The sequence below is a fragment of the Seriola lalandi genome, unplaced genomic scaffold, assembly GCF_002814215.2.
Source record: "Seriola lalandi dorsalis isolate HSWRI2012SDOR001 ecotype SW California unplaced genomic scaffold, Sedor1 jcf7180002054692, whole genome shotgun sequence".
NCBI lineage: Eukaryota > Metazoa > Chordata > Actinopteri > Carangiformes > Carangidae > Seriola > Seriola lalandi.
The window spans coordinates 2,728,247-2,746,885 of record NW_019525245.1 but is presented as its reverse complement, the minus strand read 5'-3'; the positions used below and the strand labels follow the sequence as shown (position 1 = coordinate 2,746,885).

At 38.9% G+C, this 18,639-nt stretch overlaps 1 protein-coding gene across 1 annotated transcript in view; it reads right to left on the bottom strand.

Moving 5' to 3' along the window:
- Positions 1-9,764: 9,764 nt before the first annotated feature.
- Positions 9,765-18,639, bottom strand: part of ccdc3b (coiled-coil domain containing 3b) — an 11,328-nt gene continuing 2,453 nt past the window's right edge. The window contains exons 2-3 of the mRNA XM_023423705.2: positions 16,595-16,769; positions 9,765-11,911 (exon numbers count right to left, since the gene is read on the bottom strand). Coding sequence (XP_023279473.1) covers positions 11,618-11,911; positions 16,595-16,769 — 469 coding nt within the window. The 3' untranslated portion in view covers positions 9,765-11,617. The remainder of the gene's footprint in view (positions 11,912-16,594; positions 16,770-18,639) is intronic.

Genomic DNA, 18,639 nt, shown 5'->3' with positions numbered 1-18,639 from the left:
AAGCTTATATTTATGTCATGCACATATTTAACAATTCATGCTAAAAAAAAACAACATTTCGAGCACAAGCATTATTGTGCACAACAAGGAAATAGTGCAATCAGTATTTTCCTAAATCCTAACACATAGTGAGGATGTAATGCCTTAATTTTATGCCTTCATGCCTTAAAGTCTTACATATTATTTCACAACAAAAAATATAGTCCTTTAGAAACACTTCAGGGAACACAGAGGAAATTGCAGTATCAACACAGAAAATGTGTCTCTCAGCTTTTTATACCCATAATTATTACCTATAAATGAATATAAATATATATGAAATGACAATTGCACAAAATTCAAATGTGTAATTTACCACACCGGATCATGCTCCTCTCCCGTCAAATGCTGAGATTAAGCTACTGCTACTCTGCTAAGATAGGCTAGGTGGGATATCATACTGGAGATGTTAGCTCAAACAAACAACAAAACAAAATTCATACATTGCAATTACAGGAAACTGCTAGAAAATAAAATTCGTAAATTTAGCGTAAATCAAGGCTAGCAGTGGTTTTCTCCAGTTAGCTTTAGCTGATTTCGTTTTTTTATTTTTTGTTGTTGTAAGTGCACATTTGATATGCTGCTTTCTTCAAAAGTATATATTTCTATGGTGTAAAAACATTTCATGTGATGAAATAAATGTCAAATTGGATTCTGGTCTTAACCAAAAGTGTAGTTAATGAATTTTGTCTTTGTTGGTATCATGACAGATTTTCTTGTTTCAAAGTCACTCTCATCCTTTGTCAGAAAACAGAAACACAATAGCAGTGATAGTTTTCTCAATGGTGAAATTCTGCAACTGTTGATCTCATGAAATAGTTTTGTGGCTTAAGAGGTTAGTCATGAATGTTAATTTCATAGTCTGCTACATGAGGCCTCTCTCGTCCTCTCCAATGGAATGCTAGGTAATTGAGGCTTGTGGTTTGGCTGCATGGAGCATTGCGCTAGAAGAGACCAGAGAGCCGAGAGAGAGAGAGAGCGGGAGACTGGTGGTCGACCTCATTCAGGAGACAGTAGACAGAGTAAAAATTATGTGGTCAAACCAGGAACAAGGGACTGATTCAAAATAATGGGAGAGAAATTGCATGAATCACAAGGAAGAGGGTGCTGAAAGATGCAGGCAGTGTTTAGATGTGGGAGAGTGGAAAAAATGAAGTGAAACATGGCCAAGGGTGAAACTTGGCACCATGTGGAATGGTACAACTAAACCAAGGATGACACCAGAAGACAGCGGGCCTACAATTTTAAGGCTAACATACATATCTTTATGCCTGGATTAAATTTCTCCCCAAAACAAAAGCAGCAGCTCGCTGATGAAGATTGTGTTTAGTCCACGTCCTCTTTGCAGCATGAGTTCAGAGTGCTGTTGCCCATGCTTGAATGGAATGTGAAATAGAGACTTGATACAGCAATGAGCCAAAAATGAACCACACTGTTATGACTGACTCAACTTCGTTGTTTGCAAGTTGATTTATCCGAGTGGTGTCAGTAATTTAAACCTTTAACGGGCACTGAAAGCAAATTGCTGATTTGGAAATCTGCAAAGATTTATTAAATGGTTGGATCAGAATTGGTAGCACACCTGCTGCGAATGCTGGATGCAAACAACGCTACGATTTGAGCGGGGTAAAGAGCTGTTTTCAATCCTCTTGTTGGGGGGAGGTTAACATATTTGTGTAATTTGTAAATATGTTTACCAGGCACATCGATCCAACAGCTGAGTCATTTGATTTGAAACCACAAATGTCAACCTCACATTGGTGATAGAGAAAAGGTCAGGCGTTCACTGAAGTCCTTAGGACTCATCGTCTTGGGACCATGAATGTCTGTACAAAATTTCATGACAATCCACCAGACAGGTAAATATTTCATTGTGGACCAAATTTGTGATTTGTGGCCCGATGACCAAAAGCACTGCTGGTCTCAGTAAGTTTCCCCACAGGTCCACAAAACTTTGTCCATCTTTTCCAAGGTGACCTGCAGTATCTGGCATAAAGTCCCACTCCAGTAATAATGAAGATAACTGATAAGATACAATGCAAATGACAGACAAGCTGTATATGAGATTGCAATGGTATTTTTCAAGGCAAAGTACATAACAAATCAAAACTCTTTTTTTTTATAGACCTTTATTTTTCAAGGTCACCTTCTTTACCTCATGGTTTGAAGGTTTGAAACGAAATGTATCGTGTGCACAGTAAGCACACACACACTGCCCCCCTGTCTGTCAGCAGGACTTTATTGTGCTAATATCTGTCAGTGCTCTCAAGAGATTTCTGTGCCCATTACGTCCATGTTGTCCTTCAACATGTGTGAGTAGGGAGAGTTTCTACATGCTGTGTGAGCTTTTCACTCTTTTTCCACACTGTACCAGTCAAGAGGTGAAGTAAATATTTGGTGAATCTGTTGTAGACTGGTCCCTGAGGATATTTGAGAAGAGATGGAAAATTGTGCAATTAAAAAAAACAGTAAACTAACTATTACCTAAATCCTGGATCAATTATGGTTTGCACAAGGATTAACTGAGCATCATCTCAAGTGAATTATATAAATTCATCATGGTTCTGAAGTACCAATTACTGGATAAGTAAAATTATGCAGGGTCTGTGTTCTGTCAACCCTACCACCAAAAAATTGGGCTTATGTATTTTGCCAGTTATGTTTAGTAGGAAATGTTACACGTATGTACCACACACAGGTCATACGGGCATGGTTGAACAGATGGTTGCAATTGAACAATGCATTAAAATAATTGTGGCAAATTGTGTTAAATGGTGCATAGAAGAATAGCAAATAAGGAATGTCAAACAACAAACGAATAATGTTTTGTTATGTGCAACATGGTGAAGAAAAAAAAGAATTTAGCTTTTGCACATCGTAAAAAAGTTGATGAGTAAAAAGTTCTTTACAGTCTAAATGGCTAAATGGTTTACATGACCATTTAGTTAGAAAGCATCTCCACCAAAATCTAATCAGTTCCTCCTCCGCCGATGGCTCAACTTAACACAAGCTTCAGCGAAATCTGAGCAGAAACAGACAAATAGATAAATGAAAACATGACCTCCATGGTGCAGATGCTAACAAATGAAATGACACGCTATGTCTACTCAGATATGCTGTTCATTTTCATTCAGGAGGACGTCCAACGTTAAATTTCATCAAGCGGTCACTGCACAAAGAGCGTGTAAGGCCATATGACATAAAGGCTCAGGGGAAAAAAAAAAAAAGACGTGTGCGTGTTTCAGTTTTTTGAAAGAATTTGAGGTTCAGCAGAAGCTTTAAATGGTGTGTTAAGCTTTGGTTTTATTTTTAACATGACTACATGACTCTCTCTCTCTCTCCACAACGACTCACATCTTACAGGCTGTGTGTTGAACAGGCCAAAATATACACTGTGGCATGCAGCCTGAGAGCTTGACTAACAAATAGTTGTAGCGAGAGATTTATAGTGGCTTTGTGGAAAAAACACCAAATAAACACGGACACACACACACACAGACACACACACACACACACACACACACACACACACATATCAAGTCATATTCCCCTCTTTAGCTAATCACTGAGATCTTTTCCTTGTATCTCAGTTGTGCATTTGTTTTGGATGCAGTGTCAGATAGCTCAGAGCATCCTGGCTGAATATTTATTTTGGATCTAAACATGGAAAAAACAGGCAAAAATCATTAATGCAAAAAGATTTTCCAGTTCCATTTCTCCTCCGTCATGTGGCCTCACATTGTTTTAGGAGTAAAACCAGGTCGTTTGAGTTTGAGCAAGTCAAAGTCCCCGAGGTGCTGGAGCAGAGCAGAGGGCAACAGACTTAAACTATACGGTGAGATCACCCTCCTCTTTGTGCCCTGGAGATGAGTGACGTGCAGTTTGTGAATGACTCATTTCAGCAGAAGTTGGTGGGAGGGACGACTTGAAAGTGTTTTTCTGCAAAGATTCAGAGGCTGGGTCATAAATCTGAATCTGAATCTGTTCAAATCCAAAAAGATTTTCAGAGATCTCAATACATGGTCTGAATACTTGTTGTTGGAGCATCAACACAGAACACTGAAGCCAAAACAATGCAGTTTATGAGAAGCATGACTGTGCAAACCACAATTGGTAATAATAAACAGGATGGAGAGAAAATAAAAGAGGGATGGAGAGTATCTGCCAGCATAAGGAGAGCCACAAATTTTCCACTTTCGGGAAAATTCAGCCTGCAGTTATGATCAAACTAGACCAGAAATTTGACATCCATGTTACTTGCATTAGTAATACATCTGACACTGGCCTGTGCTGGGGGTTAACCCCGACTCTGTCCATCAGATGACGGGAGATGAAAAGGAAAACACACTATCAGGAGGAAAACATGAAAAGAGGCGGGATACATGGAGGGGGAAATTATCAAAGAGTGTTTTTTCCACACCTTTGCACATCTAAAATGGGCTTTGACTGATTGTGTGGGGGCAATGGATCAGAGAGGACATCAGAAAGGATACAGAGTGGAATTCTGGGTCATCTGAAGTCACTCTGGGGGTCAATGTCACTGAGCAGGTCACCAGTCGGGACAGTTTCTGTTTCAGTTCATGCTTTCATTAACTTTTAGTCTTTTTTACATATTAAAAGCTTAAAATAACCTCTTCTTAATGTCTTGGCCCCTAAACCCTTTATTCAAACTGGGATGGCCATACAAATGAGAGAGCTTCTTTCATTTTTACCACTGAACAGTATATCTATTGGACAGGGGTCCATTCTCAACAGAAATCTTTGATTTACACAAGCCTCATCCACCTGTCCTTTAATACATATACAGCATTTATTTTATTCAGGGAGTAATCTATGTTAAAACACATAATATGCTCAGGTTAATTATACAAGAGATGTTTGTACCGAGGTGCAAAGAGTGCTGTCGATCAAGAGAGCTGCAAATGAAATCTGCTCTGACATGCCCAGTGAGTCACGTCAAATGGAACTTCAAAAATATCGATTTCAAAACACCTTTTCATAATAACCAACAACGATAACACACTGAGTATATCTCTGCTCCACCCCATATTAAGTCATTTCTGTTTTTGATATTAACTAAGATATTAACACTTAGTATTGATTCTTCTGAGGAATCTAAGGTGAAAAAATGATGTTATTCATTTTCAGAGTGAAAGGGACTGTACAGAGCTGCCAATAGGTGACCTGTCTGTTAGTTACGACTTGGTTGCATTACATAATTGTAACTCTATCAATGACCTCCTCCACTTCCAAATCTCCTCATCATTTGTTATGGTGAATTAGTTATGGCTCATCCAATCATAATTCAGCTCACCATCAGATATGAAGCACTGACCAACTCACAAGCCTCAGTGTTTATCGAAAATAGTAAACATCCGTCACCAGTAACCCATACAGCTAGTGAATTTACAAAAAAACAACCCACAATTTGATGTGCCTCTCTTAAAACTATGCAAAAACATTCAAATGCAACTCCAAATGAAACACAGAAAACCCTCAACTCCTGAAGAATCACTAAAAGGTTATGTAAACATCGGGGGTGGAAAGTATGGCAGCATAAACCTTACATCCCCATCGTCTAACCATGAGATATAAAAACAGCTTGGCAGCGCTAACAGCAAACACTTGAAGGACTTAATTCCTCCTGCTTGTCTTGTGGATGTCATCAGCAACTCAGACGAGGAAAAAATAATAGGGATGGGGTGGGGGGTGGGGACGTACCTTTAGCCAAGTGGGGGACAAGGAGAGATGGAAAGAAGAGAAAAATAGAAGAAGTTCTTAGTACTGACGTGATATCCAGCCCAAAGTGGTCTTTTCTGAAGAACTGTGAACATGACAAATATTTCCCAGAGTGAAAAAAGTGAAGCGTAAGCCAAATTCCCAAGTGCAAACCATGCCCTTTTTTGCGTGCCATAACTGGGCCAAGGAATTCAATCTGGTGTTATGGTCATCATTGTAGTCTTAAAGTAAAATACTGAGATCACTCTTTTTGGCTCACCAAGACACTGCATTTACCTCTCTGGGGTTTCAAGACTGAGCTTATAGTACTGCTCTGAGGATAAAGGTATGGTATTGTGAGCCAGACTGCATCAGCAGAAGTCTCTGAGGGCAAACACGCACATCAATCATTCTTATTGAAACAGAAGTGGACAGACAGCAATGAAAAATCATCAATTCCTCACCAGAGTAAAACTGGTCAAGGGTAAAGAGACAATAAGGAAAAGTTTCCATTTAAATTTAAGTCATGTTCCCGGAGGTGCAAGCAGGTACATTTTCCATGTACAGGTACAAGTACATAAATTCTATTATGTGTAAATATTCCAATCTGTCCTTTAATGTGTTTACTGGGAAGTAGAGGGAATCTGCTCTCAAATGATGCAATGGCTGATTGGTTCATGCCTCTCTGTGAAAAGGACAATACTTATCCACTGGAAAGTGAGGAAACCCAGCTGTTTCAGTTTGGAGAATTGGCTCAAGGAATATCTGGGCTTAGTCTCAATGGAACAAGCGGCCATGACGCTTCAAAAATTGGAAGAAGAATTGATTGTCCTTGGACCCCAGTTAGGTCATTCCTGGACACATCACATATCGTCTCGGTACACACTCTGGTGGAGGTTTTGTTCATACAGTTTTGCTTGTTTCTTTTTTGTTTTGTTTTGTTTTTTATGTAGGCCAATTCGGGATGCTGTCGGATAGCTTTTTTTTTCTCTTGGTTGCTGTCTTAAATATATTAAATGTAAGATGAAACTACATGGAAATGATGAATGGAAATGTTATTCTTCACTGACTGTCATCAGTCATTAATGTAAGTTAAACCATTGGTATTAACTAGGATTACTATGTATATGTATATGTATATGTATATGTATATGTATTTAATTAAAATGAAATAATATTAATGAAGGAAAGTTCAGAAATGAAAGAAAAAAAACACTGTGAAGCAGAAGACTGAATGAGAGAAGTGAGTGGAAGGTGCAAACTGAATGAGAAAAGGAATTGCTGGCTTGCAATGGGATGCAACTTAATATCAAATTTCTAGCCAAGTGTGGTTCTTGGGTGGGTCGATTGGTCAGTCCACCGCTTTGGCCCAGACTGAAATATCTAAGTACCAGAAGGATTGCCTTAAATTCATGGTGCCCAGAGGATAAATGCTACTAACTTTGGTGATCCCATGACTTTTCTTCTAATGCCACTAGCGTGATTGAAATTTTTAGTTTTTGGTGAAATGCCTTGATAACTATGGGATGTATTGGCATGAAATGTGATACAGACGTTCATGTCCCCCTCAGGACGAATAAAATGAGCAAAACAATAACTAATTATCCAAGGTTAGCATGCTAACACTCTCTAAGATGGTGTACATGGCAAATATGATAGCTACCTGCTAAACATCTGTATGCTGGCATTCATTGTCACACAAGTGTAGCAGTTGTGTATAAAATAAAGCACAAACTGGAGCTTTCTGGCTCCAACCAGATGTTTATTCTGATAACAACAGAGTGGTATTAGGTTTCCCATGGCACAATTTGTGGTAAGATCCTCCAGAAAATGCTAAGACAAAGACAGAAATAATGTCGCTAACTGCATGTTAGCATCGCGCCGATTCAGTCAAGCAATGTAATCGATATCATGGTGTGCTAAACAAATGGTTCCAAGAAATTACTAACAACCAATACAACAAAAGCATTTTCTGAGGTGAGCCCTCTTTAAAATACAACATTCATGAAACACATTTTACCAACAAAATTGTTATTTAAGTATTTTAAGGGAGCTTACTGGTGATAAGTCCGGGGGCAGTCCCATTATAAAACAAGATTAACCGACATTAAAATTGAAAATAAGGTCATAGAAAAATAGGAGTGACTAAAAAAGTAAAAAAGGAGTAACACTAAAGTAAAGGCAAATGTAATTCTGTTATGTTAGCATGCTAGCATTAGCATTTAGCTCAAAGCACCACTGTGTGAGCATGGCTGTAGACTCTCAGTCTTAGGGGTGAATAATTCAAAACACAAAACAGAAAAGAATTGCTCTTATTTTCTCAAAAAGAAACACCGGCTCTCCAAGTGCAGACCCAAGTAATTACCTACAGACACAATGAAGCCAGTGGCAGGTTAGATAGCTCCGAGCTAGAAACTTCTCTGCTGGATTTCTTTATGCAGCGTGATGAATGACAGCATGAAAGAGAAAGTGTAGCTGCTTGAGAAAATATGAACAGAAAGGAGAAAAAAATGGGAAAATAATACTGTATTAAAAAAAATCAGATGCTCTGGGATTATCAATACAAAAAAATATTAAACCAGAGCAGCCAAGAAAGTAACAGCATTTGTAAACATAAAACAAGGCAAGATAAATAAACCATGTCTACAGATAGCCAGGTCCTCTGGAAGGGACCACCACTGTGCAGTCCTATTGCTTGACATCTGTTTTGCAGCTTGGCTGTGCACAGTGGTTTATGTTGAGAAAGCAGTGTGTGTATATCATCTTTGGCTCGGGTCCATGGGATTTTGACAGTTGGCTGCAGGCAAGGTTGTCTGAAGCAAAGGTTTCACTGGGCGAAGAAAGAGTCAACGAGGAGACAAGATGAGGAGCATGGAGCTGTTCCCTGCAATCCTTTGCCCTGTGAGGTCAAATGATTGGCGAGAACAAAAGCTTGTAAATGTCCCTTTCCTATCCTGCTTCACTTCAGAACAATCCTGCAGGAGAGTTTCTTTCATAAAACATGTTTCAAATGTGTCCATTTTGTTGTTTGTTCTCTTTTTCTGCCATGCAAACCCTGCCCCTCATTCCCTTGGTTTTATGCGACGGCGCCATATGGAAGAAATTTGGTTCAGCTCTCCTGGAAATTGTGTTGAAAATTTTATCTGCCAGGATGATTTCGTGCCTGAAATGGTCCTGTGTTCTTTGTGAAAGTGCGCCGGTCGAAAACTGGACAAGCGCTTGCGAGAAAAAGGTCAAATTAAGGCCAATTTATTTTTAGGATTTATGTTGCTTTTGAATTAGCAGCAGTCCTTTGAAAACGTTTGATTTATTAGCACTGAATCACACAAAACATATTGTACATGCCAGAAAGCATTTATCATTTGTGACATGAGTACATGGAAAGCAGGAAACATTACAGTTGAGGTTTGAAACTTTTACCTGAATTCATTGCCCCTCTGCATCACAGCTCCCTCTGTAGTCACTTTGTTCTGCTGTTTGACCTGACACATTTATGATGAAAGTAAATTTAGCACATTTAATAATGTTAGACTGTTGCATCGATATCATATAACACATGCAGCCAAAGAACCCGAATGGCACATGTATCTCTGTTGCTGACTAGAAACGTCTGGAAAACTGAGTGAGATAAAAGGATATAATCTTTTACACACCCAGATTACAAATCCTACCCTTCCAAGTATTACATCTGCGACTTGTGAAAGTTTTGTCTCTTTTCCCTCTATGAAGAATGTTGTGCTGCACAGGCAGTTGCTTTTACAGCTTTACACAGTGTTGATTTTTATTGTTTGTTTTATATGTTGAAAGCTTCATGGATTTAGATGTTAAGGTGACTGCACATCAGGAACTGTTTTGCAACTGTCAAGAAGGCTATAACCTGTGAACATATTACTTTTTATATTGAAATTTCATTTCTTTCAAATGGCACCAAAAAAGTATCATATAGTTCACTTGCATGCTATACAAACTAAATAATCTGTGACAACTAAAAACATCCACTCAGGAAGTTTTGGAAAAGTTCATTTATTTATTTTTTTAAAAATTACAATAACTGTTACACAAATGATTATGCTATTGGCCAAGCAAACCAGATGTTTATAGTTTAGAGAAAGCAAAACTAATAACAAAAGCAAATACGGAAAGTATAATGAAGCAAACTCTCATTTCTGACACAGAAAAAGCCAATCCTGTACCACACCAGGCTCACTGGCTGGACTTAATGGGTGCTCAGCACCCTGTTTTCAAACACAAAAATTACACTTTCAGCTAGTATAATTTGTATGAACGGACTTACATAAAGGAGAACATGAAAAAATGCAATCTCGGGAATCAATTCACTGAATTTGAAGAACCGCTACACTTTAGGATACTTTCTCAGGGAATAAATAGATCAAACAAGTAAATGAAAAGCAGGCAAAGGTAGAGGAGAATGATGATGTAATGGTAGGTCTTGCAGCTTTTGAACTTTGACACAGCTACTCCTCTGTATCTATACCTTCATATACAAAGTCAAAGCAAGCAATTCCTCACAACTTGTATATTCTGTATTTTATTACACTCAAAGCAATTAAGAACTGGTTATTTGTGTCCCTTTAGCCTTTGAGCTATAATCTGATTATGACTCATCTTCTTCAGAGTAGAAACTATAGAAGATAAAATCCATCCTGTGCTGTTCAGACTGGAAGTTGGGAAAAAGTCCTCAACATAGGTTGATCTGTAGCATTTTGATGATGATATTTCTGAAATAAGAAATTTTATTCTAATATTTATACAATGCATAATGTGTCCAGCACAGATTTTTTTTTCTTTTTTTTTTTTTTTAACAAAACAGATCGTCAATTTCAAATGCTTTAAATGACCAGCGTGTAGGATTTAGGGGGATCTATTGGCAGAAGTATAATATTTATAACTATGTTTGCATTAGTGTATTATCACCAGACCTGTTGTGTTTTCGCTAGCTTAAAATGAGCCATTCATATCAACATACAGAGCCGGTCCTCTTTCATGGAGCCCACCATATTGCACCACCATGTTCCTACAGTAGCCCAGAACGGACAAACCAAACACTGGCTCTAGAGAGGGCCTTTGACATTTTTATGTTACCTGAAGGCCACCGTAGATTCTCCTACACACACAATGGAGCGATGGTGGGAGGGGTATTCAGTCGCTTGCAATCTGCAACCTCACCATTAGAAGCCACTAATTCCTACAAACTGGTCCTTTAACATTGTCCATCTATTGTTCAAACAGTGCATCTGCCAGCTTTGAGCTATGAGCTATGTATAATGTTGGAAAAGGATTGAAGTAAAAGACACAAGTAAAACTTGGGGGCTAGGACAGATAACAGCAACAGTTATTCAGAAAGCATGATCATATTGGACTAATAGGGTGAAATAAGAGTTAAGGAGATTTAGATAAAGATCTCTCCTGTGAAACCTTTAAAATCCTTTATGTTAGTTCATCTGGGGACACAAAATAGGTCAAATGAAAGCCCTTCTTTACACCCACGCATGCGCACACATGCATGCACGGAAAGTCTCTTCAACAAATATGGATAAGGATGTAAATGGGCATCAATGGTCTCTTTGTAGCTGACAGTCTCAATGTTGCGGGTCACGGGCAGAAAATAAAACTACATGTGGTTGTTCAGGTGAGGTTTCTTTTAAAAAAATGTGATTTTTGAAATAAGCACAGGTTGAAGTCATGGAGAATGTAATAAAATTAAAATTTAAGTCCATCATTTTACTTTCATTTGATCAACTACTTGCTGTTGCTGTCCCCTCCCCCAGCTTTTCACTTACTTTCAGCTTGCTCTGTCACCGAAAGTTGGTTTACATACAACAATAGAAAAAAAACATGTCTATTTTTTTAGCTTCTTGGATAGGACCTTTTTGAGCGGAGGGTTCTTCTGGTCCTGGGTAGTGTCCTGATCCGGGTGAGTCTGGGGCGTCTTCGACTCGTAGAGCTGTTTGAGGCTGAGGGTCTGTTGTTCCTTGATGGTTTCTCGTTGGGCCTGGCGCAGCAGACGTTTCATGGTCTTCACCTTTTCCCTCAGGTGGCCGTTGGCTTTCTCCAAGGTGCGCACCTTCTGGGAGAGAGTCCTCACCCTCTCTTCTTCTTCGAACAGAGCCTTCTGCACTGTGGAGCACAACAACTGTGGAGAGAACAGGGAAAAGATTTAAGTTTGTTTGTTCCAATTTTTTATACATAAATTTGTAATGTTTGGAAAAGCATGAAGCGGATTTGATTAAGTGCACTTCAGGAAAACAAGTTTAACTTTGACCCATTTAAACATTTAACTGTCAAATAACTGATCATTTACTATCAGGCTACTTGCAATTTACTGCTCAGAGAAGGCCAGTATCATCTTATATTCTGCAAGATTCCCCACTGAATTCCATCCTACTGTGCCATTTGAGTGAAATTGTATTCCATCATGGCTCATACTGTCAGATTTAATATATTTTTGTTACATTTATGACGTAGCACCTGACAGATCTGCTGTTTTTGATACTAGATTTCCTTTGGATAAGTCAAGTCACTGCTGGCTGGCTCTTTGGGCTGACCACCGCTGCCAACAGCTCATAAGTCTTTTAGCATATTCCACTGTTTGTGTGTGAGTCAAAAAAAAGAACTTTTTGGCTTCTTCTAGCCTAAAAAGAAAGAGAACGGAAGGAAAAAGTCAAGAAATTAATCATGAAGTATTTTTACCTTTCTTGCTATGGCACAGTCTGTGGAAATATATCTAAAGAATTTAAGCATTACCATGTATGTCCTGCTCTTTGTGTACCAGCCAGTTTATATAAGCCAAAGACAACTTACACTGTAGTTCAAGGTGGGGACTAAGAGAAATCTGAGGTAAGGAGAGTGGTCACACAACATACTCTCTGTGTTTCAGTGAGACACCACTGTGAGATGAAACCCAACATGCCTGCGAACCTGCGACAGATGATCCAAAGGCCCGGACCTTTTCTAGGTGAAAAAATTAGCTCCAGATGCTGACTGCATGCCTGTCTGCCTGAGTGTGGATTTCCTCCACAGATCCTAATGCATCCACATGGGCCAGCGTGAAACACTGATGTAAATTCTCTGCCATCAGATAACAACCGCTGAGGGTTTTGAGGAAATGTTAAAAATGTGCTGCCGGCTGCCGGCCCACATCACTGGTTAGTACATTACTCGTTGTAATATTAGCTGAGGACTTTTCCCCATGTGCTCTTGCGTGTATCCCATAGGGATTTGAAAGGATGAAGTATAGGAACAGAACAATCAAGTGATGTAAAGCAGAAAGTGTAAAATGGCAAATCACTGTTTTGTGCACTCAGGTACACGTACACAGTGCTGTTCTAAGCTGCAGCAGGGACAAATACTTAAGTAATTGCCCTTGAAAAAGTCTACAGCCAAGAATGAGGCACAGGTGTACCATTTAAACCTGCCTCTTCTGCTAATGATAAACCTTTCTCACATGGACATCGATGATGAAAACACGTTTTTTGCAACATGTCTGAGATAAATCTTGATCAGCAACTCAGAGATCACAACTTCTATGGCCATAACTGTCACGAGACTGAAAATCCTATGATTTGTGGCTACAAAACTGCACTAGGTACACCTAGTCTAATACAGTATTGCTGATTTTTAGGTAACATTGCATAATTATTCACTGAGACCACTGCACAAGCAAGAAAAGAGTCTTAAATCAGTTCTGGTACAATGTTGATGAATCAGCAACAAATCACTGGAGCTGGGGACCATGGGTCAGAGCAGCAAAGATATAAGATGACAGTTTTCCAACAAGGGTTTTAGTACATAAATATGTTCAGGACCAGTGGTTATTACGTCTCTTAATCAGGGAAGCCAAATCAGTTTCCTCAAAATGCAGCAGTTGGTATTTACCTCCAGTCATAAACCAAAGAGTGAACATTTTAACTGAGAATAATGGCTTATGAGTAGACACAGTAGCATGTCGATAAATCATATCTACAACACTCCTCTCCTTATAATTCTTAGGGAAGCTTGTTTTGGTTCTGTACAAAAAGTCGAGCTTCTGTCACAGTTTTCCAGCAACATTTTCAGTGTGATATTTAAATTGGAATCAAGCCAGATGCCAAGCTATTTGTTTTCTATGGCGCTTGCAATATTATAGCGTGTGAATGCAGATAGGTAAGTTACTATATTCTATATCTCTTGATCTCAAGAACAACATACATTTTGTTTTATTTGCATTAAATAGTAATATAAGGTTATTAAGAGCAGTGTACAAAAGGAAAACTCTTATTTTGCAACAGCTGGTTGAACATAATCAGAAATTAAGCATACTGAAAAATTGACACAATAAACACAGATCATACAAAATCATCTGAAGCCTGCTTTCTGGTAAAGATTTATAGTCTTCAAGACAAGACTACTGAAGAGTACTTAAATCTTCGGAAAACATTATGGAACAGTTTTTACACGCTGGTTAGTCTTCGTGACCAGAAAAATTACTTTGACATTGATATTGCATCTTCATTAAGCTGAACAGATTAAAAAAGAATCAAGCTCAAAATCAAAGCAGCTGAGGCAGATATCCTAACTTTTTGACTCTAATATGGTTCAATCTCCAAAATCACTCATTTCCCACAATGCAACTCATCACTAAATGCTATGTCTTTCAAACTCTACATCCCAAGATTTTGACAGGCTCCAAAATGGATCCATGTGGTGCACCCTCAGTATCCAACAGGACTTTAACGATCAAAGTCTGATATGATCCAATCTGAACTAAAAAAAACAAAAGGGTTTATATTTTATGCAGGACTGAACGTGTCATTTCCCATGTCAGAGGAGATACGTTTGAAACCTTTCTGAGTAAAACAGAGATATTTGCAAATCCTGTGTATGTACACAATGTTTTGTTACATCACATTAACTGAGGCTGAAATTTTATGACATTTATTACATATGACCAGCCATTTGTTTTGCCTCCATGTGCAGTCATCAGGTCAGGACAGTGTCTGTAAACCTCAAAGCTAATATTTCTACATTAGTGTTGAGAGCAAAAACTGTGGGAAAACCTAACTTGTTAAAATAATGTTTTTATTGCTGATACCGTTTGGTGTTGAATCTTAAGTTGAATACAGGCCATTTTATTTACTATGGTTTGGATGATGTGATGTGTATGGCATGATCTGTTCTGACGTGAGTATGGGTCAGTTGTCCAAACAATGGTTGCTCAGTACCAGGAAAGAAAACAAAGTCTGTTTTTATTTTTCTTAGAGGAAATCTAATCATGAGGATGATGTAAGAAAGGAGCACTGATATCTAAATGTCGCTCTGTAATTATAATCACAGGCTGACCCAAAAGTTTGCTGTTAATGGAAATACAAACCATGTTTTCGTTTTCTTTACCCATGGCAGATTTTAGCTTTTATGAGTAGTCAGCAAATGATTGGAAACAGACAGAAGAAGACTGACCTAAATCAGGCGGATTATGCCAAAGGTTTAGATTCATTAAAGGGGATAAAGTGGTGGTGAGTGACTGGAAACCATTTATGTACTGACACAAAGGACTCTGAGACGAAATGCCAAGTCTACAGAGTGACGGAGCACCAGGTGCAAATGAGCTTTGATCGATGAAACAATGACAGCAAGGTGTGCACTGGAGCTCAAGCCTATTGATTCAGGTCATCTTAAAATCTGATGTCCATCAATATGAATGCCATAGGCTTTAAACAGAGTAGATACTTTCAGATGCTCTCACACTCTTAAATCATCAGTCTGAATGGTCCTATGTGTAACCGGGAGCTATTTTGTGATTAAGAGTTGTAATTTAATTTCACCATGTATCCACTTTCCCTGGTTTTACTTTAGTTAGTCATTTTCTACATTTTTCTCTCTCCCAGAGAGTTATGGTTTTTCCAGTCCATCAAAGCCATCCCCCTCCTTCAATATTTACCATGTTCTCTGGCTACACTTGGTCTACTGATGTTACTGTTTCATCTGAGGGCTCCAACTAATGATTATTTCCATTATTGGCTATTGTGTGTTTTCTCAAGTTATCATTTAATTGTTTAGTTTATAGAATGTCAGAAAATTATGAAAAATGCCTGTCAAAATTTCCAAAGATCTTAAAATGTCTTGTTTTGTCTGACCAACCGTCCAACACCAACAGATATTCATTTGAGCAATATATAAATATATATAAATCACAGAAAAGCAGATGCAATTGAAAAGCTACAACCAATACATGATTAGTATTTTTGCTGGAAAAATTACTTACACAATTAAATAAGTTACCAATTAATTAAGTCAATTGACTAACTGTTAAAGTGATTCCTTGCTTCAGCTTGAGCCAATGTTGGTTTGGAAGTGATACTCCATCAGTAGTCTGACATTGTTATACAATAATAAGGCAAACAACGACCATTGGCTCCATATGATGTCACTCTAATGTTAGGACTCTTGTCTTTGAGCATACTGCTTTGCCAAATGGTTTGCCAAAGGCCTAGCAAAAACAATGTTTTTAAGTAGATTTTTCCTTTAAACATAGTGAGTTCTTTGTCCGACAAAAGAACCTCAAGAAATGTGTATTTAGTTTCCCATGCCTTCAGATCTTATTTAGCTTGCCCACTTCTTCATAGTATTCCTTTGAAAACAACAGGATGTAATGTTAAATCCTTTTTGTGTGCACCACAAAACTTCAAACTAGTGGGGCTCTTATTGCACCCTTTCCCACAAAGTATGTGTGAAGCCACCATGAATCTGTAACCGCTGAATGCCAATAAAAGTCCTTTTCATCAAACGTTTTATCAACACTAGCAAATGGTTTATATTGGTGGTTCTGGTGGCTACGTACCCTGCTGTCCTCCTGAGCCTCCCACTCCGGGGTGAAGCTATGGACCTGAGTTCCAGGCGTGCAGTTTGAAAACTGGAAGAGGCTGGCAAACATGCGGTGGTTATCTGCAGTGTCAGGGAAGATGGGGTCCTGGAAGTTCACTCCATGAGGGACAATATTGTAGTTCTCGTCCATCCTGCAAAAGATTGTATTGATACACTTGTGAACAAGGCAAAAATGAACATCTACAAAAGTTACCCATGTTTGAAAAACACAGGCACAGATTGTTTCCTGTCTCTAGTAAAGTAAAAGTTGTGAAATTTGAGCAACAAGAAATTGTGCGATACCTCCTGAATACTGACTTTATTAGGAAGGACAAGCCATTTAAATCAAAGCAATGGAGGAGGTTATACCTATTTATCCTAGACTCATAGGAGACCCCTAGTTTTAGTGAGTCTCTAGTGATAGCAGCATACAAAGTTGGCAGACACTAACAGTAAGAGTTAGAACATTTTGGAACAAAACCCCCAAACATTTATATATATGCACAATTGCTAACAGACCCTGGTCTATTTTTATGCAAATTCAATCATTATGTAGATGACTCAAGCCAGCAAATTACAAGCCAAAGGGATTCACCGTGCATGTTTCATATCTTCTCCTACAATGTGAAGTGTGTGAGGAAGGAAGCAGCGTGTTTTCCATACATCTGGATTTCATCTCTGATCCCTCGAGGGACATCAAAAGTTTGGTTGTCCCTATCGGAGACTGTGTGTGTGGGTGTGTGTGGGGATGTTGAAAGAACAAGAAGAAAGCTGATGTTTTGCTTCAACAGAAAGAGGTCAAAGGTCAGATGTAAGCACAGCAACCAGGAGGTCAGAAGAACCAGGAACTTAAATGGACTTTTACAGCAATGGAAGAATGAGTGAACACATCAACAGTGACATGAAACCCTTTTTTACATTGTATAGATGTTGGTAAATTTCACACCGTGTTCGTCCTGTTACAAAGACATTATTCTGAGCGACAGTTTATGTGGGAGTTTCATCTCCTTTAAGGTTCTGTGGTCGGTTGTCTCCTTATGACAGAGAGCTTAAAAAATCTTGAGGAGTGAGATATAGGCTAAAGTTTTTACAGCGAACATATGGCTGAAGCAGCACACTCAATCTGTCTCCTTTAAACGTCCAGAGGGAGATCCTAGGTTGCATTTTTCTCCATGCTCTGATTCGTCCTGTCCTGGGAGCTTATTCTCATGATTGATTCGAAAAACTGCTTTGGTCTGAGACAGTGTTGTTGAGACTTTTATAACAGGAAATGGACGTCCACTGGAGACTACAATGAGAACTTTTCAGTTTTGGCTTCATAATAAAGTGTCTGGTGTTGCAGAGTGGCCACAACAACTGTCCACTATCAGTCTTTGGGTGTTGTGGTGCCAAATAACACATTGAATAAAAGCAAACAGCACTTTTATTATGAGAAGAAGCAATAAAGACACATAGAAAAAGATCGTGATACATGTGTGCAAGGTTCAATCACAGCAGTTCAATGACAAAATGAAGGAATTGCTGGGAAAGACACTATTATTCAATGCCCATTGATACCCATGTATCCTTTGTGGACTAGAGTCCTCTGCGTTGGAAAATGTGGGTAAACAATTTTGAGGGGGTTTCCCTCCATTACAAACACCACCACACCATTTGTTTACTGGAGTAATCATTGCTTCATAATCATCATCAGATCGGCACTTAAATTGGCTCTGTTGTGACTAGCTCCAGGAAGTTTCTGATGGTGGTCGTCTGGCTGATTACAGGGATAACGTCCGGATGTTTCCACCATCACAACAGGGGCCAGAAAAGTCATCCCAGGAGGTGTAATTAACTGAAACCAGTGAAAATCCTTTTCAAAAGTCGTCATCCCCCTCAGCAGTGCACCATCACACCTGTGAGCGTGACTCTGTGTATGTGTAACATATAAAAATGCTATTGATGTTGGCCCTGCTGCACAACCTCATGTGGGACAGCCAAACATTAAACTTGAGGAATGCCCCCCCCCCCCCCCCCCACCCC